Genomic DNA, 24299 nt, shown 5'->3' with positions numbered 1-24299 from the left:
TGGTCCATATCTACTGTTTCATTTCACTGAACGATTTACAACAAAAAATGATGTGTCGATGCTATTCCACTCCATTACTCAATGGAGGAATAAAATAAAATACCTGCTGAGGTTTGCCTAAGATTAGTCATACAGCAATTACCATTGAAAACGTGGCATACTCATTTCCCACAATGAACCCACAGTGTAATTTTGCATCCTATTTTGGGGCACAGAAATTCACAGGCAATAAAAACAATGTTTGTTTGAGAGCCCTTAAGAGAACATAAAAGCCATCTTGCACACAGTATAAGTTAATAAATAAATGTGTGCACTACTAGTTAAGCAGAAATGTTCCTAACTATGGACACAGTGTATTAGTTACTACCGACAGAGACTGCTGCATTGAACAGAACAAGACAGATCTCAATAGTGACAGTATGACAGTTTATTTCTCAGGTTGTGTAAAGGCAGAGCTAACAGTAGTTTGATATTTCTGTTAAGCAACACAAAGATGTAGGTATACATTTCCAAATGATAAAAAATGCAAACTCCACAATCTAGCTTTGAAAACATTATTGAAGACAGAGAGTATTGAACATGGATCTTAAATGATTGCAGACAGAGAGGTGTCCGATTTTTTTTAATGTTAACATTAATTTGTTTGATAATCGAAAAGAGGACTATAAAATAATATAATTTAATGTACAGACAGACAGACAAGAGAAATATGGTTCCAGCCCTTTGAATATCATAATTAGCAGCAGGTGGTTGATAAAAGAAAAAAAGAGTTGCATAATAAAAAGGTAAGAGCTAATTTTGCGAGAATACAAAACTGCACAATAAAATCAAGTAGCAAAATCAGATGTAAACTATGTAGCATTACTGTAGGCTATTCAGCGATAAAAACCATTAATTTCCCCCAAAACAGTTAATGCCATATGTAGTAGGCCTTAAATCTAATCTAGACAAACAACTAGACTAGTACATGAGACAATGATTTACTAAATATTTGTTTTAAATACACTCCAGTTATATTAACAAATAACAAAAGTGCAGAGTACAAATAAGTGTTAGAATTCAGTGCAATATTGCACAAAAACTAAAGGCTATAGCAGAAGGCTATATCAGTTCACTAATACAGGACTATTATTAAAGGCCCAGTGCACCACTTTTGTGAGAAAAAAATTGTCATTTTCCAAAAGATGATTTATATTTTCTATTAATATATTTTTTTTAATTATCATTTTTCAGGGGGTGCTGCAGCACCCTCAGCACCCTCACTTCCCACGGCTATGAGGGCACCTATTGGTAGATGGGTAAAAATAAAAAAGCAGACGTTGAATATCCCTTTGAGCATGGTATTAATTACACTTTGGATGGTGTATCAATACACCCAGTCACTACAAAGATAAAGGTGTCCTTCTTAACTCAGTTGCCGGAGAGGAAGGAAACCGCTCAGGGATTTCACCATGAGGCCAATGGTGACTTTTAAACAATGAAAGAGTTTAATGGCTGTGATAGGAGAAAACTGAGCATGGATCAACAAAATTGCAGTTACTCCACGATACTAAGCAAACTGACAGAGTGAAAAGGAAGCCTGTACAGAATAAAAATATTCCAAAACATTCATCCTGTTTGTAACAAGGCACTAAAGTCTACTTGAAAAACTATGGCAAGACCTGAAAAAGGTTGTCTAGCAAGGATCAATAACCAATTTGAACAGAGCTTGAATAATTAAAAAAATAATAAATGGGCAAATGCTATACAATCCAGGTGTGGAAAGCTCTTAGAGATTTACCCAGAAAGACTCACAGCTGTATTGACTCAGGGGTGTGAATACTTTTGTCATTGAGATATTTAATTTCAATACCTTTTCAATCATTTCTAGAAACATGTTTTCACATTGTCATTATGGGGTATTGTGTGTAGATTGGTGAGAAAAACATATTTTATCCATTTTGAATTCAGGCTGTAACGCAACAAAATGTGGACTAAGTCAAGGAGTATGAATACTTTCTGAAGGCACTGTATGTACACTACAGTCTCTCTTGCTCGCTCTCAGCTGAGCTAGGCTCTCCTGGGTCAGCAAGCCTAAGCTTGTTGATATAAAACAGAACAGAGGGTAACCTACAACTTGATACCAGACAACTGCAACCTTAAGACAACTCAAAATAAGGAGCTATGATCAGGTCAAAAATGTACCTGTTTAAACGTGAATAGTTATGAAACCTGATATTTCATCATAGCACTATACACAGTGGGCCTACCATGCACTCAACAACCGCGTACCTTGTGACACAGAAAGCTCCTCTACTGATCCTGATTACAGACTTAAAGGACCAGAGAGAGGCCTTTTCATTGGCCTCCAATCGTCTTTCAGGTGGACTGAATGGCATCAACCGCAGGATAGCTGGATCAATAACAGTTTAAAATCAAAGTGCTTAAAGCAACGTAAATATAAAAGGGAGAATAAATTAATAAGTCTGACAGTAATAAGACAGAATTGTTCCCAAGCATTGTGAAATCAATGACATTGTTTCTACCATGTGGTCAAATAACTTGAAGTTTAAACACTTCCCACTAGGCAAAAACAGGTCGAGTCAACCTGGTTTCCATGTTATTTCAACCAAAACAAGTCAACATGAAGACATCAAATCAACGTGGAAAACTGATTGGATTTGAAAAAAAGTAATTAATGTAAGATCATTTTTTCTTTTTAAAATCACCCAAATTTTAACCTAAATCCAATGACATGGTGTCATTTTTTGTTGATTTCACATTGAAATCAAACGAGTTAAAAACTCAACAAAATGTAAATCAAAACTAGATGTTAAAATGACATATTTTCCCAGTGGGTTACAGGCAGCTTTACATGTACGTTAAGGGTTAAAGCAGACGAACAATAAGACCTACTTGGCTACTTCGGAATGATAAGAGGATTAAGACAGAAATATTTAGCCTAACCGGGGGTGGCAATCTGGCCAGTTACTCAATAGATCATGCAATACCATATTCTGTTAGTTCAGTATATTCAAATAACGCCTGGGGGTAAACCCTTAAGTATGTGTAACACCAGACTTGGCCTATGCCACAACAACAAAAACACTTGTAACATCAGACTATACCCCATTGTGTCAGTCATCCAACACTGTTGTAGTTTATTGCTCTTTGTCGAGTGCACTTAGGGGCTATTCTTCAGCCAAACAGATTTGACATGGGTCTGGATTTAAATGAGCTTTTCCTGGACCCGTTAAGCTCCTCTGTCTCACAATGTGCTGTGAACGATGTGCTGTGAACTATCTGTGAAGATCTGAAGCGGATCTTCTGAAGTTTGGGCCTCATCTTGCTAAAGGACGATTTCCTCAGCAAGGGTTTCTGTCTGGCCTGGTCTGCTCCATCACCTGTGTCCTCCTCACTGTGACTGTGCAGTTTGGGGGGCATCAGATTAGACTGGAGAACTTTAGACAACCTCCAACGCCCCCCATCGTCTGTGTTCTCTGAGCCCGAGTCGCCGCCACCACCCGCCCCGATGATGTCACGGATATCAACGGCCACACTGTTCGTAAGATACTGACACGCCTTTTTCCCATTGTAATCTCTGGCCTCTACGTCTGCGTCATAGGCTCCTACCAGTAACTTCACCACCTCAACTTGGTTGTGCATTGCTGCTAGGTGTAGTGGCGTGTAGCCGGCACTTGACCGGGCGTTGATGTTGATGGGCACTGTGTGTTGTTTGGCGAAGTTCACGATAAGCGCCAGCAGCTCTTGTTTGCCCTGCTTGGCGGCCCAGTGCAGGCAGGTGAACCCAGTCACAAAGTCCTTCTTCATGACAAGGTTCGGTTCACAGGAAAGGAGGCGGCGGAGACTCTCCCATTGGCCGTCAGATGCACACATCATCCATTCGTGTTCCAACGGGTCCAGAGTGACTGAAGCACCGTCTTCGTCTGTAGTAGAGGAAACCACAGAGGTGGAGTCTGAGTTCTTCAACACCATGCTGCGTCGCACCTGGAGGGAGCTGTTCATCATGAGCTCAATAAAGTTATTACGGCTACTTTTAGGTGTGTAGCTGTCACTCCCAGATATGCTCTGTTGAAAATCATAATACTGGCCTTCCTCTGCCCCGTCCTCTGATGAAGGGTGACGGGACAGCAGGCTGTCCTGTGCATTAGTTGGAAATGGACGTCTGGGTAAGTGGAACATAGAGCCATCCGCGGATGTAGGTAAAGGTGACGCCTCAATCACTGCAATTTGCGGTATGTCGTGCGGTTGCAATGTTTTGCGGTTGGAATTAATGTCCTCCTTGGTCAATTTCTGCTCTCTATTGCCACCAAGGCCTAACGCATTTCCCATATTGTCTGATAAACTATTATTCTGAACTACAGACCTCGTTGGCGCAGCTCTTTCTAAAATGTTACCTTCCAAAATAATTCCAGAAATGTCAGGCGGTCTCGCTCTTGTGGCATTGTCAGTTCCGTAACTTGAGCCAGGTGAAATTTCTTGTTGTGCCACTTCGTTTGCAGTGGTTTCCCAAGAGCGCACATCCCCAGCAGATGATACTGACAGATGCCGTTGCGGTGCACAATCTTCTATCAAGTTCTTATATGATTTTGATAGGACAGTGGTGCTGCTATCTTGTTCCAATACGGTGCCTGTCCCGTTACCATTGCACGCGCTGTCTTTTTCCACTGTACACTTCAATGAAACTCGATACTTCTTTTTTAAACATACAACTTTCACTCCATTCTCCAACTTTACAAATGCGACATTGTCCACGTATCCCTTGAATTTCTCCCGAGCAATTGCTTTCTGGTCAGGGTCTTCCGGGAAACCAGCTTTGAAATAGTCAATGAATATCTGGTTTTTCACTCTCCCTCCTCGCTCGGTTAGAAATTGAACAACCGCTTCTTGGGTGCACTCGGTCGCCATTACTGATTAAAAAATAAATTAATTAAAAGGCTACGGTAAACCACTTACAGATCTAAAAAATAATCTTCCTTTTTATGTTTATAAATTAGCTAGAGTTGAATCAGCCCGTACAATTACGGTTTTCACCTGCCCTGGTTGGTGTTGTCCCATCACATCATCCTCAGACCTTGTTGTGCTTCTTTGATACAGAATAGAAATTAATAGAACTGTCACCCCACCCAGAGTTGAGTAAGGAAGAACCCCCTTTTGCAAGCAGACCTGTCTATCCGTTTTATTTCTATGGTCACAGCAATCCACTACAGAGACATTGGAGAAAGGAGGAGATAGGAATCCCCTTGGCTAATGAATGAACGTATAACCAAGATTTTTATAACTAACCCAAGATAGACCAGAGCCTGTCGTTTCCAATGGGAGGAAATGAATCATGGTGGGTAGAACAAGCAAGGAGATGGGAAGAGCCATGCACGTGCTAGTGAGATCTTATTGGCGCGTTCTAGCATTTATTTGCATATTTTCGTTAGGGAACGCATACTATGAAGTGCGCGTGTGCAATAAGACAATTCGCACTCCTAAACAACGCATTTTTTTTTTTTACTTTGGCAAAGGGTAGAGTCTGCAAAACGCAGTCCACTCTGTTTTTTTTTTAATAGATTATGGTTTTGGAAACATAAAACTGTATGGAGATCAAATGTTTCATCGACTAGAAAATTTGAAGAATGTTGGCCAAAATCCATCTCACTCCATCTTCTCACCATGCCGGCCACTGGGCTTCCTCGCATCACCATATTTGGTAGTGAGTGGAAACGCCAACCGGATGCTTCACATTTATACATCCGGTTTGATATCTGGCTCAATGTCTATCTGTGGTATAATGCAGCTTTCAAAACACCCGGGAACTCGGAAAAATACGAGGTCAAATAATGAAGTCTGTATTTTATGGTCGGAAAGTCAGAGCTCTAGGAAGAGTTGGAATTCCGAGTTGGATGGCTGTTCAAATCGATTTTCCCAGTCGCAGCTCGTTCTTTCCCAGTTGTCTTGAACGTGGCATAACGCCCCAAACAGCAGAATGTCAAACGATTGCGTTCACTTGTTATGCTGCTTCACGTGGTTGCAAAACTAATCTTCTCACAATCCCTTCTCAAAATCAGGGTATGAGTCGAGAAACCTGCCTATTTTCCTTGAAAGTCCGTAATTTCACGATTTCAGAGAACAAGTTCATTATCTCACATCTCGGAAAATTCTTATAATGTTGTACTTATTATTCACTAAATTCATGCTAATGTTGTGATTTTGAGCTGACGCCCAGTCGACTCCCATTCACTCCTTCGTCCCAGAAATGCACCGCGTGGGCAACGTACACAATGAGCGTTAATACGTTTCCAATGGCGTTTCCCATCTCCTCAAAAGTATCTCTGTCCACGCCTCCTAGCAACCACTACATAGGGAAACTGTGACCCTTGAAACGCCATTTTGGAATCTTTATTAGTGGTCGGTCAGTCAAAGTCGCACAAAGAACCAACATGTCTACTTAGTTTCTTTCACACCATGTATGTCCAACGAATTTCCGGAAAAGTGGTTTATACCATTCATTCTATGGGGGTCGCTATATAGTAACTAACAATCCTGCAGTTCAAAATAACTACTCGGTACTCAGAATTTGATTAATACATACAACAAAATCAGAAGATGTAGTACTTAATATATATGTTTGTGTTTAACAAAATAAACTATAACTGTCACTCGTGTCTCCCCAGCCATGAAAAAAAAGTGTGCAAGCCTACATTCCTTTCATGGCTACGTATGTAGTCGATTTTTCAACGTTTTTAGTTTGAGCCTATTTTCTTTACAGCCTGTTAGTATTTGTAGCTATTAGCTGCTTTATTCCGAGATGACTACGTCGGATGTTGCTCAGGGGGTAATTGTTGTGTTTAATTTAATCGCTAAATAATGTATATCTACAGTTGTAAAACTTACGGAACGTTTAGCTTGCTAGTTAGCATGGTTACGTTCCTGGTCGTCTTTATTGCTGTCGCGCTGCGTAATCCTGAAAGGTAAACACTTATCTGGGCGTTGTGAGATCGGACCGTCTGCACAGCATGATCGCAATAAGACGACCTGGAACTGATTCAGTAACTTTTTCACTTTCAAGCTAGCTATGTGGCTAACAGCGTAGCTCCAACTAGAGTTCCTAAAAAGCAAGGTTTTACTGCTGGTACTTGTTTACGCCCTTTGAGCAAGAATTAATATATGAAATGCACATAGAACAAAATTAGCCATGATCTGTCTCTCTAGTTTGCCAACGCATGGGTTAGTTTGCCGATGTGGCAGCCAGTGAAAGTTAACTTTGTGTGCTAGCTGAAACTGATCTGGTTTCTCCAGCCTTTCCAGGTCTATCCACAATCAGTGTCAGTAAAGAAAGGGACAGGTCAGGTAGGGTGTCATTCATAGAAATAGATAAATATTTGTGTGTACTGTAGACAAATGAACATGTAGCCTTGTATGGGTAAGTAGTGTACGGTCGTGGCCAAAGGTTTTGAGAATGACACAAATATTAATTTTCACAAAGTCTGCTGCCTCAGTGTCTTTAGATATTTTTGTCAGATGTTACTATGGAATACTGACGTATAATTACAAGCATTTCATAAGTGTCAAAGGCTTTTATTGACAATTACATGAAGTTGATGCAAAGAGTCAATATTTGCAGTGTTGACCCTTCTTTTTCAAGACCTCTGCAATCCGCCCTGGCATGCTGTCAATTAACTCCTGACTGATGGCAGCCCATTCTTGCATAATCAATGCTTGGAGTTTGTCAGAATTTGTGGGTTTTTGTTTGTCCACCTGTCCACCTGCCTCTTGAAGATTGATCACAAGTTCTCAATGGGATTAAGGTCTGGGGAGTTTCCTGGCCACGGACCCAAAATATCGATGTTTTGTTCCCCGAGCCACTTAGTTATTACTTTTGCCTTATGGCAAGGTGCTCCATCATGCTGGAAAAGGCATTGTTCGTCACCAAACTGTTCCTGGATGGTTGGAAGAAGTTGCTCTCAGAGGATGTGTTGGTAACATTCTTTATTCATGGCTGTGTTCTTAGGAAAAATTGTGAGTGAGCCCACTCCCTTGGCTGAGAAGCAACCCCACACATGAATGGTCTCAGGATGCTTTACTGTTGGCATGACACAGGACTGATGGTAGCGCTCACCTTGTCTTCTCCGGACAAGCTTTTTTCCGGATGCCCCAAACAATCAGAAAGGGGATTCATCAGAGAAAATGACTTTACCCCAGTCCTCAGCAGTCCAATCCCTGTACCTTTTGCAGAATATCAGTCTGTCCCTGATGTTTTTCGTGGAGAGAAGTGGCTTCTTTGCTGCCCTTCTTGACACCAGGCCATCCTCCAAAAGTATTCACCTCACTGTGTGTGCAGATGCACTCACACCTGCCTGCTGCCATTCCTGAGCAAGCTCTGTACTGGTGGTGCCCCAATCCTGCAGCTGAATCAACTTTAGGAGACGGTCCTGACGCTTGCTGGACTTTCTTGGGCGCCCTGAAGCCTTCTTCACACAATTGAACCACTCTTCTTGAAGTTCTTGATGATCCGATAAATGGTTGATTTAGGTGCAATCTTACTGGCAGCTATATCCTTGCCTGTGAAGCTCTTTTTGTGCAAAGCAATGATGACGGCACGTGTTTCCTTGCAGGTAACCATGGTTGACAGAGGAAGAACAATGATTCCAAACACCACCCTCCTTTTGAAGCTTCCAGTCTGTTATTCGAACTCAATCAGCATGACAGAGTGATCTCCAGCCTTGTCCTTGTCTACACTCACACCTGTGTTAACGAGATAATCCCTGATATGTCAGCTGGTCCTTTTGTGGCAGGGCTGAAATGCAGTGGAAATGTTTTTGGGGCAAAGAGGGACTTTGCAATTATTTGCAATTCATCTGATCACTCTTCATAACATTCTGGAGTATATGCAAATTGCCATCATACAAATTGAGGCAGCAGACTTTGAAAATGTATATTTGTGTCATTCTCAAAACTTTTGGCCACGACTGTACACACAATGAAAACATAGGTAAATTATCTTATATTCCTATGTTAACCAGTCCAAGCTATTGTCATAGCCTAACATTAGGCCAACTCAGTATATGTCTCCCTATAACAGGACAAAAATGCCCGGCCCCTGTCCTTGTCTGGCCATGTTGGCTTCGACAGCCTACCTCACCAGCTGGTCAACAAATCAACATGTCAAGGTTTCTGCTTCAATATCCTCTGTATTGGTGAGTAATGTTGTGATGTTACATTAAAAGTTCAGCCACCAGACAAGTATCCCCTTTTTAGATGGACATTTTTTGGGGCCCGTTTCCTTTCAATTCATTTATTCTGGACTTGTGCCCAGAATCCTCAATGTCATTCTTTGGAACTGTCTAAAATGTATTTTTCATTTTCCTCAAGTTTGACCCTAATTTTACAAAGCAATGTTATCACAAAGATTAGCAAACAGTATTTCCCCTCACGATCCAGGCGAAACGGGTATTGGCAAATCCACCCTAATGGACACACTGTTCAACACTAACTTTGAGAACTTTGAGTCTTCTCACTTCGAGCCCAAGGTGAAGCTGCGAGCGCAGACCTATGACCTGCAGGAGAGCAACGTGCGGCTCAAGCTGACCATCGTCAACACAGTGGGCTTTGGGGACCAGATGAACAAGCAGGAGAGGTGAGAGAAGTGCAGTCATGATATCTGGGTCGTATTCATTAGGCACCAAACCTAACCGCCTACCTGAACTTGTCCGATAACTTAAGAAATCCTTGTTTTAGTGTTCCGTTTCGTAAACGTTTTGCGACCGTAGCCTATGCCCTACCGAATATGACCCTGATGCTGAATGACAAAACAAAAACACATTATTTTGTCTTTCTATCCACCACAAATAACTTGTTTTACCACATGCGCTACACAACTTCTGATGGAATATCTGCTCTCTGAATGTTTCCTTCGGCAGCTACCAGCATGTTGTGGACTACATTGACACCCAGTTCGAGTCGTATCTACAGGAGGAGTTGAAGATCAAGCGGTCCCTCCACAACTACCACGACTCCCGTATCCATGCCTGTCTCTACTTCATCGCCCCTTCAGGACACTCTCTCAAGTCCCTGGACCTGGTCACCATGAAGAAACTGGACAGCAAAGTGAGGGCCTAAAACTAAAAGAAGCTGTCAATATTGCATTTTTTTTCTCTATTTTTTTTTCTGGCACAGTTCTACAGCATTAGTATATAAATATGAGGGGAAAAAATGTCATAATTGTTGTTGTGTTTAAATGTAGAATTAATTAAGGGGGTGTTTTTCATTTTATTTAGTGTTATGGAGTATTTGGGCAGTTTAGGAAGTGTCATGGCGGTTGGTAAAAACTGGGAGTTGCATGATGAGTAATTACTACTGTGTTACTGTGACAGGACTGAACAAGTCTGACAAAGTAGAATGTTGACTTAGTTCAGCCATTGGGCAATCACAGAAGTCTGTCCTGACTGTGCTTTAGTTGTATGTTTTACAGTATTGTTCTTTCACAAAAGGAATTTGTTTCTACTTGTAAAATGAACGATATGTCCTGTTTGATTCTTGAGGGAATAAATGTCAATCCGGAAAGAAAATCTATTATTTATAAGACAACCTGTGTATTTCTTTGTAGGTCAACATCATTCCTGTCATCGCCAAAGCAGACACCATCTCCAAGAGCGAGCTCCACAAGTTTAAGATCAAGATCATGAGTGAGTTGGTCAGTAACGGTGTCCAGATCTACCAGTTCCCTACTGACGACGAGACGGTCTCCAAGATCAACACTGCCATGAATGTGAGTTGTAGAACATTCCCTTGGCTCCAGCCAACACATCCCTTGGCATCTTTCAGGCTCTCTGCCCAATTCCATTCCTCACAGTGGAATTCCATTCCTCTCAGCTAAAATTATTATATAGAATTCTCGCCACCAACAAAATGTTGAATATTTGGGGCATAAAATCATCGAAGCTCTGCAGATTTTGTTGTGAGGATACAGAATCAACAGACCATTTTGTTTTGGTATTGCCCTCAGGTAGCCTGTCTCAGGTTCAGGAATGGCTGAAAATGCATAGCATTGATCTAAAATTGACCCTAGAAATAGTACTGTTAGGAGATCTGGAGAGACCGGGTCAGTCAATTACTAATGCTCTTAGTAAAAGTATTTACCTTCAACTCGCAATCTGGATTCTATTCGATTAGATTGAAATTGTACGTTAAACATCACAGCATAGTTGAAAGATATATGTTGCGTAGAAACCCGAAGATGGTGGCTAGCAGAGATAGATGGGATGGGCTGAGGGAACCTGAGGGTTGGGATGGGTTGAAACAGGAAGTGGGTGGCCAGCAGAGATAGATGGGATGGGCTGAGGGAACCTGAGGGTTGGGATGGGTTGAAACAGGAAGTGGGTGGCCAGCAGAGATAGATGGGATGGGCTGAGGGAACCTGAGGGTTGGGATGGGTTGAAACAGGAAGTGGGTGGCCAGCAGAGATAGATGGGATGGGCTGAGGGAACCTGAGGGTTGGGATGGGTTGAAACAGGAAGTGGGTGGCCAGCAGAGATAGATGGGATGGGCTGAGGGAACCTGAGGGTTGGGATGGGTTGAAACAGGAAGTGGGTGGCCAGCAGAGATAGATGGGATGGGCTGAGGGAACCTGAGGGTTGGGATGGGTTGAAACAGGAAGTGGGTGGCCAGCAGAGATAGATGGGATGGGCTGAGGGAAGCTGAGGGTTGGGATGTGGAATTGGAGACAAGTGGGAGTGGAGTTGTTGTGTGGGAGATAAAAAAAATAAAATAAAATAAAGTCTAAATAAAACATAATTAAAAGTACGTTTGAATGACACTGAGGGGCAGTGTTTTTACAGCTAATGCCGGTTTGCCTGAGGCTGATGCCGTGCAGGTGTTTGTACACATGCATATACACACACACACTCATTCAAATAAACGCATACAAGAACACGCGCACACATGTAATAGTGCCAGACATGCACACAAACATATACAGTTGGCATTGCTGTTATGATTTCATTTGTCCTTCATGTTGTTTTTGTGTTTTAAAATGTTTGCTGTTTTCTTCTGTCTTTTCTCTTTAGTTGATTCTCTTGGTTGTTGGTGCATTGGGGGGTTCTTGGGGGTGGGGAATGGAATTGATTGTATTTTTCTTCTTGGGGGGGACTGTAGGAGGGGTCTAGGATGGTTGAGGGACAGCTATTGGGGAACTGTGGGGGGGATCTTGGAGGGTTCGGGTTCACGTTTTTTGGTGGTAGATCTGTCAACGTGACCTTGAGCAGGGCATTGACCCTGGATGCTTCTGTCTGTCTGTCTGAATGGGAATCTGTTGGATGACTGGTAGGATGTAGTTGTTGAGCGGCTTCACTGCATGTTTCAGATATTCAATTAAATAAATAAACATGCTGATTTAGGCCTACGACAGCACTGGTATCAGGGTGTATTTGCTAGCTATTTTTGCTCTGACTCAGTACATTTATTAGCTAGCCAGCGGCTAACAATAAAAACATTTGCTAAGTAAAGGCAAACTCTGTTTGCAGACAGTAATATACACAAACGAATAGTGTAATTATAGAACGCTTGTGAATGTGACAAATGTAAATGTATTTGATTTTGATTTATATTAAGAAGCAAAGTGGAAAACGGCATCGACATATTGGCGAGGGAGGGAGACGAGTCGCATATCACATTTAACAAACATAGAAGAAGAAACAGTCCATGTATCAATACCGGTATATGGTAAATTAGGATATACCGTCCAACCCTAGCGTATGCTTTCTTTGATTTTTGACCATACTCTGATTTTAAGATAAGCCGAGTAAGGTGTTTACATGACTAATGCCATACTTAACCTACTGCCAAAATCATTTTATTGACTTAGTGTGCATGTAAATGTACTCCGTGTTTTCTATGATCTGTTTGCTAATGTCAGGGTATCCTGCCTTTTGCTGTTGTGGGGAGCTCAGAGGAGGTGAAGATTGGAAATAAAATGGTCAAAGCTCGGCAGTATCCCTGGGGTGTGGTGCAAGGTAGGCAAACCTGTTTTACCATGTAGGCTTCAGGCTTACAGCTGGCTTTCTTTCAAGTGAAGTGTCTATGGCTCTGCAGTACAAATGCCAGGAGGTAAAGGTCTGTCTGTCTTGTTTCAGTGGAGAATGAGAACCACTGTGACTTTGTGAAGCTGAGGGAGATGCTGATCTGTGTGAACATGGAGGACCTGAGGGAGCAGACCCACACGCGCCACTACGAGCTCTACCGCCGCTGCAAACTGGAGGAGATGGGATTCACAGACACAAACCCAGAGAGCAAGCCAGTCAGGTACGGAGAGAGCAGTGTGCACGCACGGTTATCATCATTTTGGGCCTGTGATAACCAGATGAGATGCATAGATTAAAAGGTCTGTGGAAAAACATTCAACATTATACAGTGAGAGGAGGCTGTACATTTTTTGTTTTAAACCGTGTGGGTCTACAGCCTGCAGGAGACCTATGAAGCCAAGCGTCACGAGTTCCTGGGAGATTTGCAGCGGAGAGAGGAGGAGATGAGGCAGATGTTTGTCCAGAGAGTCAAGGAGAAGGAGACTGAGCTGAAGGAAGCTGAGAGAGAGGTACTGGACACACACACACACATGGTGTCCTACTGTGACAGCATGCTATACAGGTCAGCAAGAGACATATAGGTGTAGACGTGGCTTTCAAAGACTCATGATTTGTAACTAATCATTAGTAGGGGAAATCATCACAGAAAACCCATATTAAATGAATGTATTTTTGGTTGAAGAGATCCTCGCGAGAGGCGTCTTTTGTGTTTTTAGAAAAGCACTAGAAATTCGAGGTATTTAAAAAAAAAAAACCTTTGTTTTCCCTCAGTTGCAAGGTAAGTTTGAGCAGCTGAAGAGACTGCACTCTGAGGAGAAGAGCAAGCTGGATGAGAAGAGAAGGTCTCTGGAGGACGAGATCAACACCTTCAGCAAGAAGAAAACAGCTACCGAGCTGCTCCAAGGCCAGTCCTTCAACACTAACGCCAACCTCAAGAAGGACAAAGACCGTAAAAAGTAAGATACCAGTTTTGATACTTAATCACATAGGCCTAAATGGTTGCAAAAAGGACAAAGACCGCAAGAGGTATGTTATTGTAAAATAAACGGCCGTCCTGAAACTTAATTCCCTTCCAAGATGTTTATTGCTGAAATGTTTTGGATAGCTCAAAGCTCTATTACACACAAAATCTATCCTAATTCAATTATAACTTATTTCCCCTCAATTTCATGATGCATGTGCAGAGACTAACAAAAATGAATGTACACCAGAATTGTATATTGTGTGTGTGTGTACTGCAGGCATTATACAGTCATTTTAGTTCATCAGTGTGATTGTATTTCTGATTGACAGGAGCCTAGAGATGGAAGCTAAGGATGTTAAGTTAACTTGTGACGAGGCTACTAACCAAAACCACAACAGTTGCTTCAGAAACCTGTGAAGTCAGTGAGATGATAGGGAGGGAAGCAGGGTATAAAGAAATTTTTTTTTTTTTTTAGATAAGAAGAAACTATTGATTTGACAGTTGATAGGAAAGCTTAGTTAATGAGTATAGATGTGTGTTATGTAGTGACACAGATCTCTAAATTATTGACTCGATTTCTTCTTTTTCATTGGGTCTTTAGCTCTGGGTTCATGTGAAGAAATAAATGGACAAAGACCCCCTCCCATCAGACAGACAGAAGACAAATAAATACAAAATGGAATACATTTACCGATAGTCGTCATTGTTTGCCTTAGTCAAATCACCAATGTTGTTAGTCAAATCCCAGCCAGAGTATTGATAATTCTCTTTTTAATACTGGTAACCCTTTGTATTACTTTACTTTTCACTTCTACAGCTAGAGGGCGCCAAATGATCAAGGTCTGGTTAGGGTTATCATTGAAAATACTGTACTTCACACCAAACAGAAATACAATGTTTGTTGGTCAACAGTACATTGACATTCAAGATGTATTTAATTGTCCAATCTCTTAGTTGTCTTGAGCATTCACTTTAATGGGATATCAGATAATGTGTGGAAACTTGACTTGAACTTGTTCAACTTTAATTCTGCAGATAGTAGAATATATATTTGCATGTCTTTTTAAAATATGCTGTTCACCACTAGTGTGTATTATATAGCTTGATATTTATTCTATGCATTATTATTGTAGACTCATGGGTTTCTGGATGGATTCCATCTATAGTAATACCGAGCTCTGGTCCAGGACGTTCCTTCCTCATGTTACATTAGTGGAGGAACACGCACCGACGACCCGGACCAGAGCTAAGTTATATGCATGTGTTACATTCCAATCACTGAGGTATTATTGAAATTACTTTTTAAAAACACTTATTGTGTGCCTTACTGCCACAGTTAACCTTCCTTGTATTTTATTTAAACGCTAAAGAGTGAAGCAGCGGCTGACATGGTAATTCATTTGTGAAGAGTGAAACCGTGTTTTGTTTTGCTCCATGACCTTTCTGAATAGAACACTACGTCAAATGGTTTCAACATTGTAAAGAACCGTCATGCATCATAAACTGGGTGGTTTGAGCCCTGATTGGCTGACAGCCGTGGTATGAGACCGTATACCACGGGTATGACAATTTTATTTTAATTGCTCTAATTACGTTGGAAACCAGTTTATAATAGTAATAAGGCACCTCGTGGTATATTGCCAATATACCACGGCTAAGGGCTGTGTCCAGGCACTCCACGTTGCGTTGTACGTGTGAACATTCCTTAGCCGTGGTATATTGGCCATATACCACACCTCTTTGGGCCTTATTGCTTAAAAATAGTATGTCGTGTGTGTGGAATGATTGACGTGATAATTGCCAGACATATTTTCCCTCTCAGAAAGCATAGCTTTGAAAATAACTTAGCTGTGTAATTATTATTTTTTTTTTTTAATTCTACAATATTTTTGTACACAGCTTTTTTCTTAACTCTCATATGAACTGAGGTTTGTTCTTAGGTGTGGAGAAGGAAGGGTTTATATCACCAAAAATAAAACATGATATTATGTTTGTCATACATACCGGTAACATGTCGTTATTTCACTGTACTAATGAATTGAAGAGATGTTGTTGGAAGAGGTATTAACTGTTTATTTACATATCAAAAGTAGAACGCCATAAAATCACTGCAGCAAATACACAAAACAAAGGCATGTTACATAATTACAAAGCACCAGTGTTACTCTGCTCTTGACTTTAGTGACCTCAGAACGGGCATGATGTCATCCAGACAGTCAACATCTGAAAGATCAACCAAAATGGACGTACTAACCACATGATCAGTAAACGATTTCAAACAAAATGCATTATTGGATGGCAACGTCTCCTTACCTAGAGTCTGGAGCAGCTCCTGAACCAGAAAGTAGAATGCAGGGAAGAACTCCTCATGTTCCTTTACCTTCAAAATAATACTGACAAGCGCACATATTTAACCCCAGGCACTAGGCTAATTTTATAACAGTAAGACAACATTACACAGAATAAAACAAAATCATTTCTGGCAATTGCTGCTGGTACCTGTCAATATCACTGGTTCCCAGGAGGACGTGGAGCTCGTGGCCAACCGTGGCCTCTGGGGAGTTGACCAGACTGGCTACCTGGTTTACCACCGCACTAGGGGGCGCTCTGTCATCTGAAATTAAATTTAGAAGTGGGAAAGGAATAACATCCCTCAACCAAGTACACTGAACAAAAATAAACGCAACATGTCAAGTGTTGGTTTCATGAGCTGAAATAAGATCCCAGAAATGTTCCATACGCACAAAAAGCTTCTCTCTCACATTTGTTTACATCCCTGTTAGTGAGCATTTATCCTTTGACAAGATAATCCATCCACCTGATAGGTGTGGCATATCAAACAGCATGATCATTACACAAGTGCACCTTGTGCTGGGGACAATAAAAGGCCACTGTACAATGTGCAGTTAAGGTATCTGTGACCAACCGATGCATATCTATATTCCCAGTCATGTGAAATTCATAGATTAAGGCCTAATGGACTTACTTCAATTTAATGATTTCCTTGTATGAACTGTAGCTCAGTAAAACCTTGTTGCATATTACATTTATATTGTTGTTCAGTGTATGTTCTGGAGAACATGAATTGACCAGTACAGTATGCGCTATCGGGCGCCGAAGACGTGGATGTCGATTAAGGCAGCACCCCGCACCTCTTTGGGAAATAAATGGACAAAGAAGGCATTCAGTTGTAAAACTGACTAGGTATCCCCCTTTCCCTAATGGTGCTGTAGAATAGCTAAAATGAGTTGTAGACAGACAGTCCTACCCAGGGCCAGGATGTCCCTCAGGTTCCTCATAGCGTTGGTCATCTCCCCAAGCCTGGTGTAGACCTCGTTCATACGTGGATACACCCCGCTGAGGGAGGTTATATCAAACAGCTTCTGGAAGTGGGACACCATGGACTGGAGAGTGTTCTTAGTGGGGCTCCTCAACACCTGGTTAGAGTTAGTTTCACATAAAGAGTTCGACTTTCACCAATACACACAACGTAACTTTTCATAACATTTTATTAAGAACAAGAATCGGAGAATTCTGATATCGCTGTATCACTAACATTGTACATGAGAAATGTGCCGAGGTATAATGTTTTGCATTATCTAAAGTTGAGATGTAATTTCCATGGTTACTCCATTCACTGCTGTAAGCCAGGACTACAAACCTTATCCTCCCCAGAGTTGGTCTCCTCTAGCAGAGTGTCCACCAATAGCATAAGGTCCTCCACTCGAACACTTTCCATAAGACTATTAGCGCCTGCTGGCTGCCATGGTAACAGTCTCAGCATCAACTTACTCAGGGCACAGTGCAGGTCCTAAGCACACAGAGAGACAAAGACATGGGTCTCTAGACTACAGACAATGGTAAACAAACTTAGTTAAAGTAGCCTATTCTAGCCATACATATCACAGAAAACTGAGATGTTGAAGATATGAAGAGCTCCTAAACTCTCTGGCTTGCAGTGACAGGGCAAGTTGACACTGGACCATTGGACCTGGCTGCATACATGTTAGATGCGCTTTATAGACAGTCAGCTCTCACCTTCAGTGAAGCCAGTTGGTCAGCCCACATCTCCAGAGTGGAGAGGAGTTCGTCAAACTCGACCATCTCTGAGGCCCTGTTGGACAGCTGATGGCTGGTTGATGGCCTCGCTCTATAGAGCCTCAGTGGAGCCCCGGAAGTAGTCAAAAGCGCTCTGATGTCATTCAGAACCTGAAAGTCAGGCACGGCAAATAGTCCAGCAAAGTCTGAATCAAAAACAAAGTAAAGTGAGTTGATACTCGCTCCTGCTTTAGACAAGGGGAGATATACCTTCTCGTGTCTGGCAGCCAAGGCCCTTGCCTTCGCCACCTCCTGGTTACTCAGAGCAGCACCCTCTTCTTTAAACTCCCGAGCAGACCTGTGGTGGAGGTAAAGGAGATGATATGACTACCAATAGGACAGGCAGCGCTCTAGGTTAAGGTAAGGAAGGGGTTAACTGTGAGGTTAAGCTGTGGTGCTCCTTGTATCCAAGAATGACAGTTGCGTAATGTTTTCCCACCTCATGTTATTCTGTTGAATAAGTCTGTCCATGCGTCTCAGTTGTTCTTTGTAGGACTTCAGCTCTTTCACTGTGGGCCTAGATTCCAAGTCTTGCTTCAACTGCTGAATTTCATTCCTAAGCTCCACCCTCTGAGCTTTGGTGTCCTTTAACTGTTCCTGATAGGACTATTGGGGAGAAGAAAGATTCGGAACTATGATCATGATCATGGACTGTGGGGAAGAGGGACAGTCGTTACACTGTTCAAGAAAAGTCATCCAGAACCATGAAGAGTTCTGGTGTTCATCATGTTAGAAAAGTACAGGAAGTCACCTTCAGGAGAGCTTTGTGATTGGGGGAGACCCCAGTGGTGCTTCTCATGCTGCTCTGCGATTGGTCAGATGTTTGTGATGCCCCAGACTCTCCTTTGAGAGACCTGAGGGAAGAAGTAAAGGTTGGTTAGTGACATCAGTCTACTTTTCTTTAGTCTTACAGTGAGAAAGGGTGTTGTCATAAAAATGAAGCAAAACATTGAAAATAAGAGATTGTCTACAATATTTACTTCATATCATTGCGGAGCTGTTCCATTTGGGCCTCATAGATGTCAATTACATCCAACACCCTGATAGAAAAGAAAGGTATTTGAAATCCTATAACATCCAGCCATAAATCTGTAATAATTTAGTCAAGTAAGGGTAAAATGCTGTATTATGAATCCTAATCTATGGTCTTAACGACAGCAGCGGTTTGTCTTACTGCTGGTCCACTGGTGAGTTGGTCCGAGCTGATCTCTTGTGGATCTGCTGAAACACCTGGTTCTGCCTAGCAACCCGCTTCTCTTCCTCGGTCACAGTGAAGTAGAGCTTCCTCTGCAGCTGGGAAGCCACATCTTTCTCCTCAGACAGCTTCTGCTCCAGGCCCTGGCAGCGTTTCTACCAGCGGCAGAGCAGACAAACAAAACAACAAGATAAGACTATTACAGTATAATTACAGTATAATCATAATCCCCAGTACAATCAGGGGATACCATGTGCTGTTGGAGAAAAAAAAAAAAACTGCCCAACTCTTGTAGCCAGTTCCCCAGACACAGATTAAGCCTTGACCTGGACTAAAAAACATGGTGAATAGAGAATCTTCATTGAAAGCTCTTCTTAGTCCAGGACGAGACTGTGTCTGCCGGTAAACCAGCCCTTGTTATTTCCAGGGCACCACCTACCTGTGCATCTCTCTTGTCGTGCTGAAGTTGGTGCACTTTGCTGTGTTGCTGCACGGCCTTGCCAATGTAACTATCTTCCAGGTCCTGCAGCTTGCTCTTCACCCCGTCCAGAACTCCCTCCAACTCGGACACCCTCTGGGACTGACGGGCAGCGCGGCTAACGTGCTGCTGAGCCTCCTCTCTGGAACAAACATCGGTAACACTTTACTTAAAGCTGGCAGGTCTAATGGATTATGATACAATACAGATAATTGTAAAGCAACGCAAATACAGAAATGTCACACTGAAGCATTGCTACTATTCCTTTGGGACACACAATTAACCCTTACTAAATGATAGATAATAGTCCATTTGAATATATAATAAGATAATTAAATTCTATGTAATCCTACATTTACATTTGTCATTTAGCAAGACGCTCTTATCCAGAGAGACTTACAGGACCAATTAGGGTGAAGTGCCTTGCTCAAGAGCACAGAAAATATTTTTCACCTAGTCGGCTCCGGATTTGAACCAGCAACTTTTCGGTTTACTGGCCCAACGCGCTTAACCGCTAAGCTACCTGCCACCCTCCTGTTTAATTGGATAATAATAATATAAATTGAAGAGGGTTATATTGAACTAACTGGGGTAAGTACATATCAAACAGAAGATCTTTCACAGGAAATTATGGTTAAGAGGATATACATAATTATTCAAGTGATCATCTGTGCAATATGAAATATATAAAATCCAATTTCAATCATATATTGAGTCGTCAGATATATCAATAAGCTGTCCTAGAAAAACACAGCCAAAAACCATCTATTATCTTTCCAGGAGAGAAGGTAAAGTGAGGTAGCCTGGAATCCAAACTGATGTTTTGGGGGAAAAAAAACCATATCAGATTGAATTCCAGGCTAAAAGAGAGGGTCTCTGACAGACAGGCTTAACATGGTGATAGATTGATGTTCAGGCTAGGTGATCTCCCTCCGTCACGCCCCAATGGTTAACACTTGCTGGCTGAGCAGCTGGTGGAAGCCGGCCCCATCTACCTCTTACCCCACTCGGTCTCACTGTATTAGGCTTACTACTCATGTCCACTAAGACTATTGTGTGACAACAGCTGGCTGAAAAATGATCATGGATCTACATTATTAGGTAGATGGATGAACCACAGACCTGCCAAAAAACATTTATTTCTGACATGGAGGTTATTCTAATAATCATATAAGGTGATGGAGGAATGTTTAAAGAGGTGAGAAACAGGATCAAATAATTGAGGGTTCAAAAATATTAGGCTTCAAGAAGTAAGGTTTCCTACATACTGGAAAAGCAATGTTCTGCATGTCCATGAGTGTCTCAAATGATAAAAAAAATATAACTATTTAATATGAATTATATAACTACGGTTGAAGTCAGAAGTTTACATACATTTAGGTTGGAGTCATTAAAACTCGTTTTTCAACCACTCCACAAATTTCTTGTTAACAAACCATAGTTTTGGCAAATTGGTTAGGACATCTACCTTGAGCATGACACAAGTCATTTTTCCAACAATTATTTACAGACAGATTATTTCACATATAATTCACTGTATCACAATTCCAGTGGGTCTGAAAATTACATACACAAAATTGACTGTGCCTTTAAACAGCTTGGAAAATTCCAGAAAATGATGTCATGGCTTTAGAAGCTTCTGATAGGCTAATTGACATAATTTGAGTCAATTGGAGGTGTACCTGTGGATGTATTTCAAGGTCTACCTTCATACTCAGGGCCTCTTTGCTTGACATCATGGGAAAATCAAAAGAAATCAGCCAAGACCTCAGAAAAAACATTGTAGACCTCCACAAGTCTGGTTCATCCTTGGGAGCAATTTCCAAACGCCTGAAGGGACCACGTTCATCTGTACAAACAATAGTACGCAAGTATAAACACCATGGGACCAGGCAGCCATCATACCGCTCAGGAAGGAGACGTGTTCTGTCTCCTAGAGATTAACGTACTTTGGTGCAAAAAGTGCAGATCAATCCCAAAACAACAGCAAAGTACCTTGTGAAGATGCTGGAGGAAACAGGTACAAAAGTATCTATATCCACAGTAAAACGAGTCCTATATCGACATAACCTTAAGGTCGCTCAGCAAGGAAGAAGCCACTGCTCCAAAACCGCCATAAAAAAGACAGACTACGGTTTGCAACTGCACATGGGGACAAAGATTGTACTTTTTGGAGAAATGTCCTCTGGTCTGATGAAACAAAAATAGAATTGTTTGGCCATAATGACCATCATTATGTTTGGAGGAAAAAGGGGGAAGCTTGCAAGCCGAAGAACACTATCCCAACCGTGAAGCATGGGGGTGGCAGCATCATGTTGTGGGGGTGCTTTGCTGCAGGAGGGACTGGTGCACTTCACAAAATAGATGGCATCATGAGGTAGAACAATTATGTGGATATATTGAAGCAACATCTCAAGACATCAGTCAGGAAGTTAAAGCTTGGTCGTAAATGGGTCTTCCAAATGGACAACTTTCCAAAGTTGTGGCAAAATGGCTTAAGGACAACAAAGTCAAGGTATTGGAGCCCTGACCTGACCTAAATCCTATAGAAAATTTGTGGGCAGAACTGAAAAAGCGTGTGTGAGCAAGGAGGCCTACAAACCTGACTCAGTTACACCAGCACTGTCAGGAGGAATGGGCCAAAATTCACCCACCTTATTGTGGGAAGCTTGTGGAAGGCTACCTGAAACTTTTGACCCAAGTTAAACAATTTAAAGGCAATGCTACCAAATACTAATTGAGTGTATGTAAACTTCTGACCCACTGGGAATGTGAGGAAAGAAATAAAAGCTGAAATAAATCACTCTCTCTACTATTATTCTGACATTTCACATTCTTAAAATAAAGTGGTGATACTAACTGACCTAAGACAGGGAATTTTTACTAGGATTAAATGTCAGGAATTGTGAAAAAACTGAGTTAAAATGTATTTGGCTAAGGTGTATGTAAACCTCTGACTTCAACTGTATATAACTATTTACTTAAGTTGGTTGTTGGACTGGATGAGCTCCTGAATCAAGGTCTGTCTCCTCTCCGAGTCTGTAAGCATCGTCCGCAGCATAGTCCTGATGTCACAGGCCGACTTCTTCTCCAGAAGAACCAAGTCTATGACCAAGATAACACACATTAAAGTAGAATATCTTAATTTCCATTTTCCTTCCAGTTCTTTTTACTTATAGCCCTATATTGTTTGGTACCATGACCAGTGCCTCACTAAATAACATTGAGAAAACTAGCCAGAAACATTGAGACCCTGGCTGGCAGCCTACTGGATATAGAAGAACCAATAAGCAGAACAGGAGCAATGCGTGCACCAAATGGTTTCCCTTTGGGAAAAGGCTCATCACACAGAGGGGTGAGTTTGAGTATTAACTTAGATGAGACGATGCACACCTAGAGCCAATAATGATTCATTATTTGCACACACAGAAACACGACAGATGTTGAGCGGTCTAAAGCATTAACACTCCTCCTTATAGACTTGTTCAACATGATCCAAGAAGTGAGTTAAGACATTAGCTAATATATGACAGTTCAGAATGTTACAGCAAGAAGATAATACAAAAACATACTAAACCATTACCTGCAAGGTTCTTATTCTCGACGGGATCAGCAAAGTGAACCGGCTTGAACCCATGGTGCTGGAGGAGTCTGTTCACAGCATCCCACTCTGTCTGCTCCTGCTGCTAGGTCCAAACACACAGCAAAACCACCACATCACACGGTCCATTACAATACAACACACAAAGGATGTAGTATGATGCAGTTTGTTCCCAATTTTTTTTTTCTTTAAATGCATACAATGCATAATATGAGCTCTGCTCTACCTAAAACTGGCTGTAGGTCCACAGAAACACATATGTCTCGTCTCTTGAATGAAACACAGCTTTTGTGTTCTTCCTATCCATCTCCTCTCTGGCTAACGCTGACTCTCCTCAGTATGTTATACACTTTAGGCTATACACACCACCATGTCTGTTCCTGATGAGATAAATACATTCTAAGCGTTCCTCTTGCTCCATCTTCTATTTGACAGGAGGCTGTCGGTGTGTGAGTGTGTCAGCCTCCTACTGTACCCTCCCCCAGTCAACACCTAACGTTATATGGGGTTATCAAATTACTTGGTCCCCCTTTGAGACCACCATGACAACACACAAACATAGTTGTAATACCTGTTCCATCTCTTCTCCACCTGCAGGGGTGAAAATAGGTTAGTTTACTAGCTAGCTGAGATAGCAGGGACGTTGAACACATAGGCTAGCTATCTACTGTTAGCTAGCTAGCAATCTACGTTGCTAGCTAGTTAGCCAAGTATTGCATGTTTCAGAAAAAAAATATATAATTCATAAAACATTCTGAATACTCCTTTCCTACAATAACGTTCGGACTTAGCATATTCACCATGAATGTGCTTGTTGTGATGATTGGTTTCTCCAAAAATATCAGTTTACAAATTTCAAACAAACAGCGCGGAAGTAAAATAGGAACGATTGTGGT

At 41.6% G+C, this 24299-nt stretch overlaps 3 protein-coding genes across 6 annotated transcripts; 1 reads left to right on the top strand and 2 right to left on the bottom strand.

Moving 5' to 3' along the window:
• Nucleotides 1-412: 412 nt before the first annotated feature.
• On the bottom strand, nucleotides 413-6243 carry LOC106575207 (ankyrin repeat domain-containing protein SOWAHC). The gene has a single exon (XM_014151549.3). It carries the CDS (start codon nucleotides 4906-4908, stop codon nucleotides 3178-3180), a length of 1731 nt encoding a protein of 576 aa, XP_014007024.3. The 5' UTR covers nucleotides 4909-6243; the 3' UTR covers nucleotides 413-3177.
• A 407-nt stretch (nucleotides 6244-6650) lies between these two features.
• Nucleotides 6651-16030, top strand: LOC106575209 (septin-10). The gene is made up of 10 exons (XM_014151556.3): nucleotides 6651-6823; nucleotides 9071-9185; nucleotides 9430-9625; nucleotides 9909-10095; nucleotides 10595-10756; nucleotides 12902-12998; nucleotides 13119-13287; nucleotides 13444-13576; nucleotides 13839-14023; nucleotides 14633-16030. Exons 1-10 carry the CDS (start codon nucleotides 6797-6799, stop codon nucleotides 14646-14648), a joined length of 1287 nt encoding a protein of 428 aa, XP_014007031.1. The 5' UTR covers nucleotides 6651-6796; the 3' UTR covers nucleotides 14649-16030.
• A 50-nt stretch (nucleotides 16031-16080) lies between these two features.
• Nucleotides 16081-24299, bottom strand: LOC106575208 (centrosomal protein of 70 kDa). 4 transcript variants are annotated; one of them, XM_014151551.3, is made up of 16 exons: nucleotides 24204-24299; nucleotides 23975-23994; nucleotides 23386-23488; nucleotides 22784-22907; nucleotides 19764-19944; nucleotides 19304-19479; nucleotides 19110-19169; nucleotides 18881-18983; nucleotides 18569-18735; nucleotides 18340-18427; nucleotides 18070-18240; nucleotides 17693-17842; nucleotides 17300-17468; nucleotides 16531-16645; nucleotides 16345-16424; nucleotides 16081-16254 (listed from the first exon to the last, which is right to left on the bottom strand). In XM_014151551.3, exons 2-16 carry the CDS (start codon nucleotides 23981-23983, stop codon nucleotides 16193-16195), a joined length of 1758 nt encoding a protein of 585 aa, XP_014007026.3. In that variant the 5' UTR covers nucleotides 23984-23994; nucleotides 24204-24299; the 3' UTR covers nucleotides 16081-16192. The 4 variants fall into 4 exon arrangements, with proteins under 4 accessions (XP_014007026.3, XP_014007028.3, XP_014007030.3 ...); XM_014151553.3 differs by having other exon boundaries at nucleotides 23386-23485; XM_014151555.3 differs by lacking the exon at nucleotides 23975-23994 and having other exon boundaries at nucleotides 23386-23485.

This window comes from Salmo salar, chromosome 17 (assembly GCF_965601325.2).
Source record: "Salmo salar chromosome 17, fSalSal1, whole genome shotgun sequence".
NCBI classification, from domain to species: Eukaryota; Metazoa; Chordata; class Actinopteri; order Salmoniformes; family Salmonidae; genus Salmo; species Salmo salar.
Note: the sequence above shows the minus strand (reverse complement) of the source record. Positions and strands in the feature narration are given on the sequence as shown.

Bases quoted from the DNA above. Each gene is read 5' to 3' on its own strand.
- LOC106575208 (XM_014151551.3), bottom strand. The intron at 18,241-18,339 runs GTATATCTCCCC...CCTGACTTTCAG, and splicing joins TGGCTGCCAGACACGAGAAG to GTTCTGAATGACATCAGAGC. The intron at 16,646-17,299 runs GTAGGACTGTCT...ATTTAATTTCAG, and splicing joins GAGGGACATCCTGGCCCTGG to ATGACAGAGCGCCCCCTAGT.
- LOC106575207 (XM_014151549.3), bottom strand. From the start codon at position 4,908: ATGGCGACCGAGTGCACCCAAGAAGCGGTTGTTCAATTTCTAACCGAG.
- LOC106575209 (XM_014151556.3), top strand. From the start codon at position 6,797: ATGACTACGTCGGATGTTGCTCAGGGG. The intron at 6,824-9,070 runs GTAATTGTTGTG...TCCCTATAACAG, and splicing joins CGTCGGATGTTGCTCAGGGG to GACAAAAATGCCCGGCCCCT. The intron at 10,096-10,594 runs GTGAGGGCCTAA...ATTTCTTTGTAG, and splicing joins TGAAGAAACTGGACAGCAAA to GTCAACATCATTCCTGTCAT.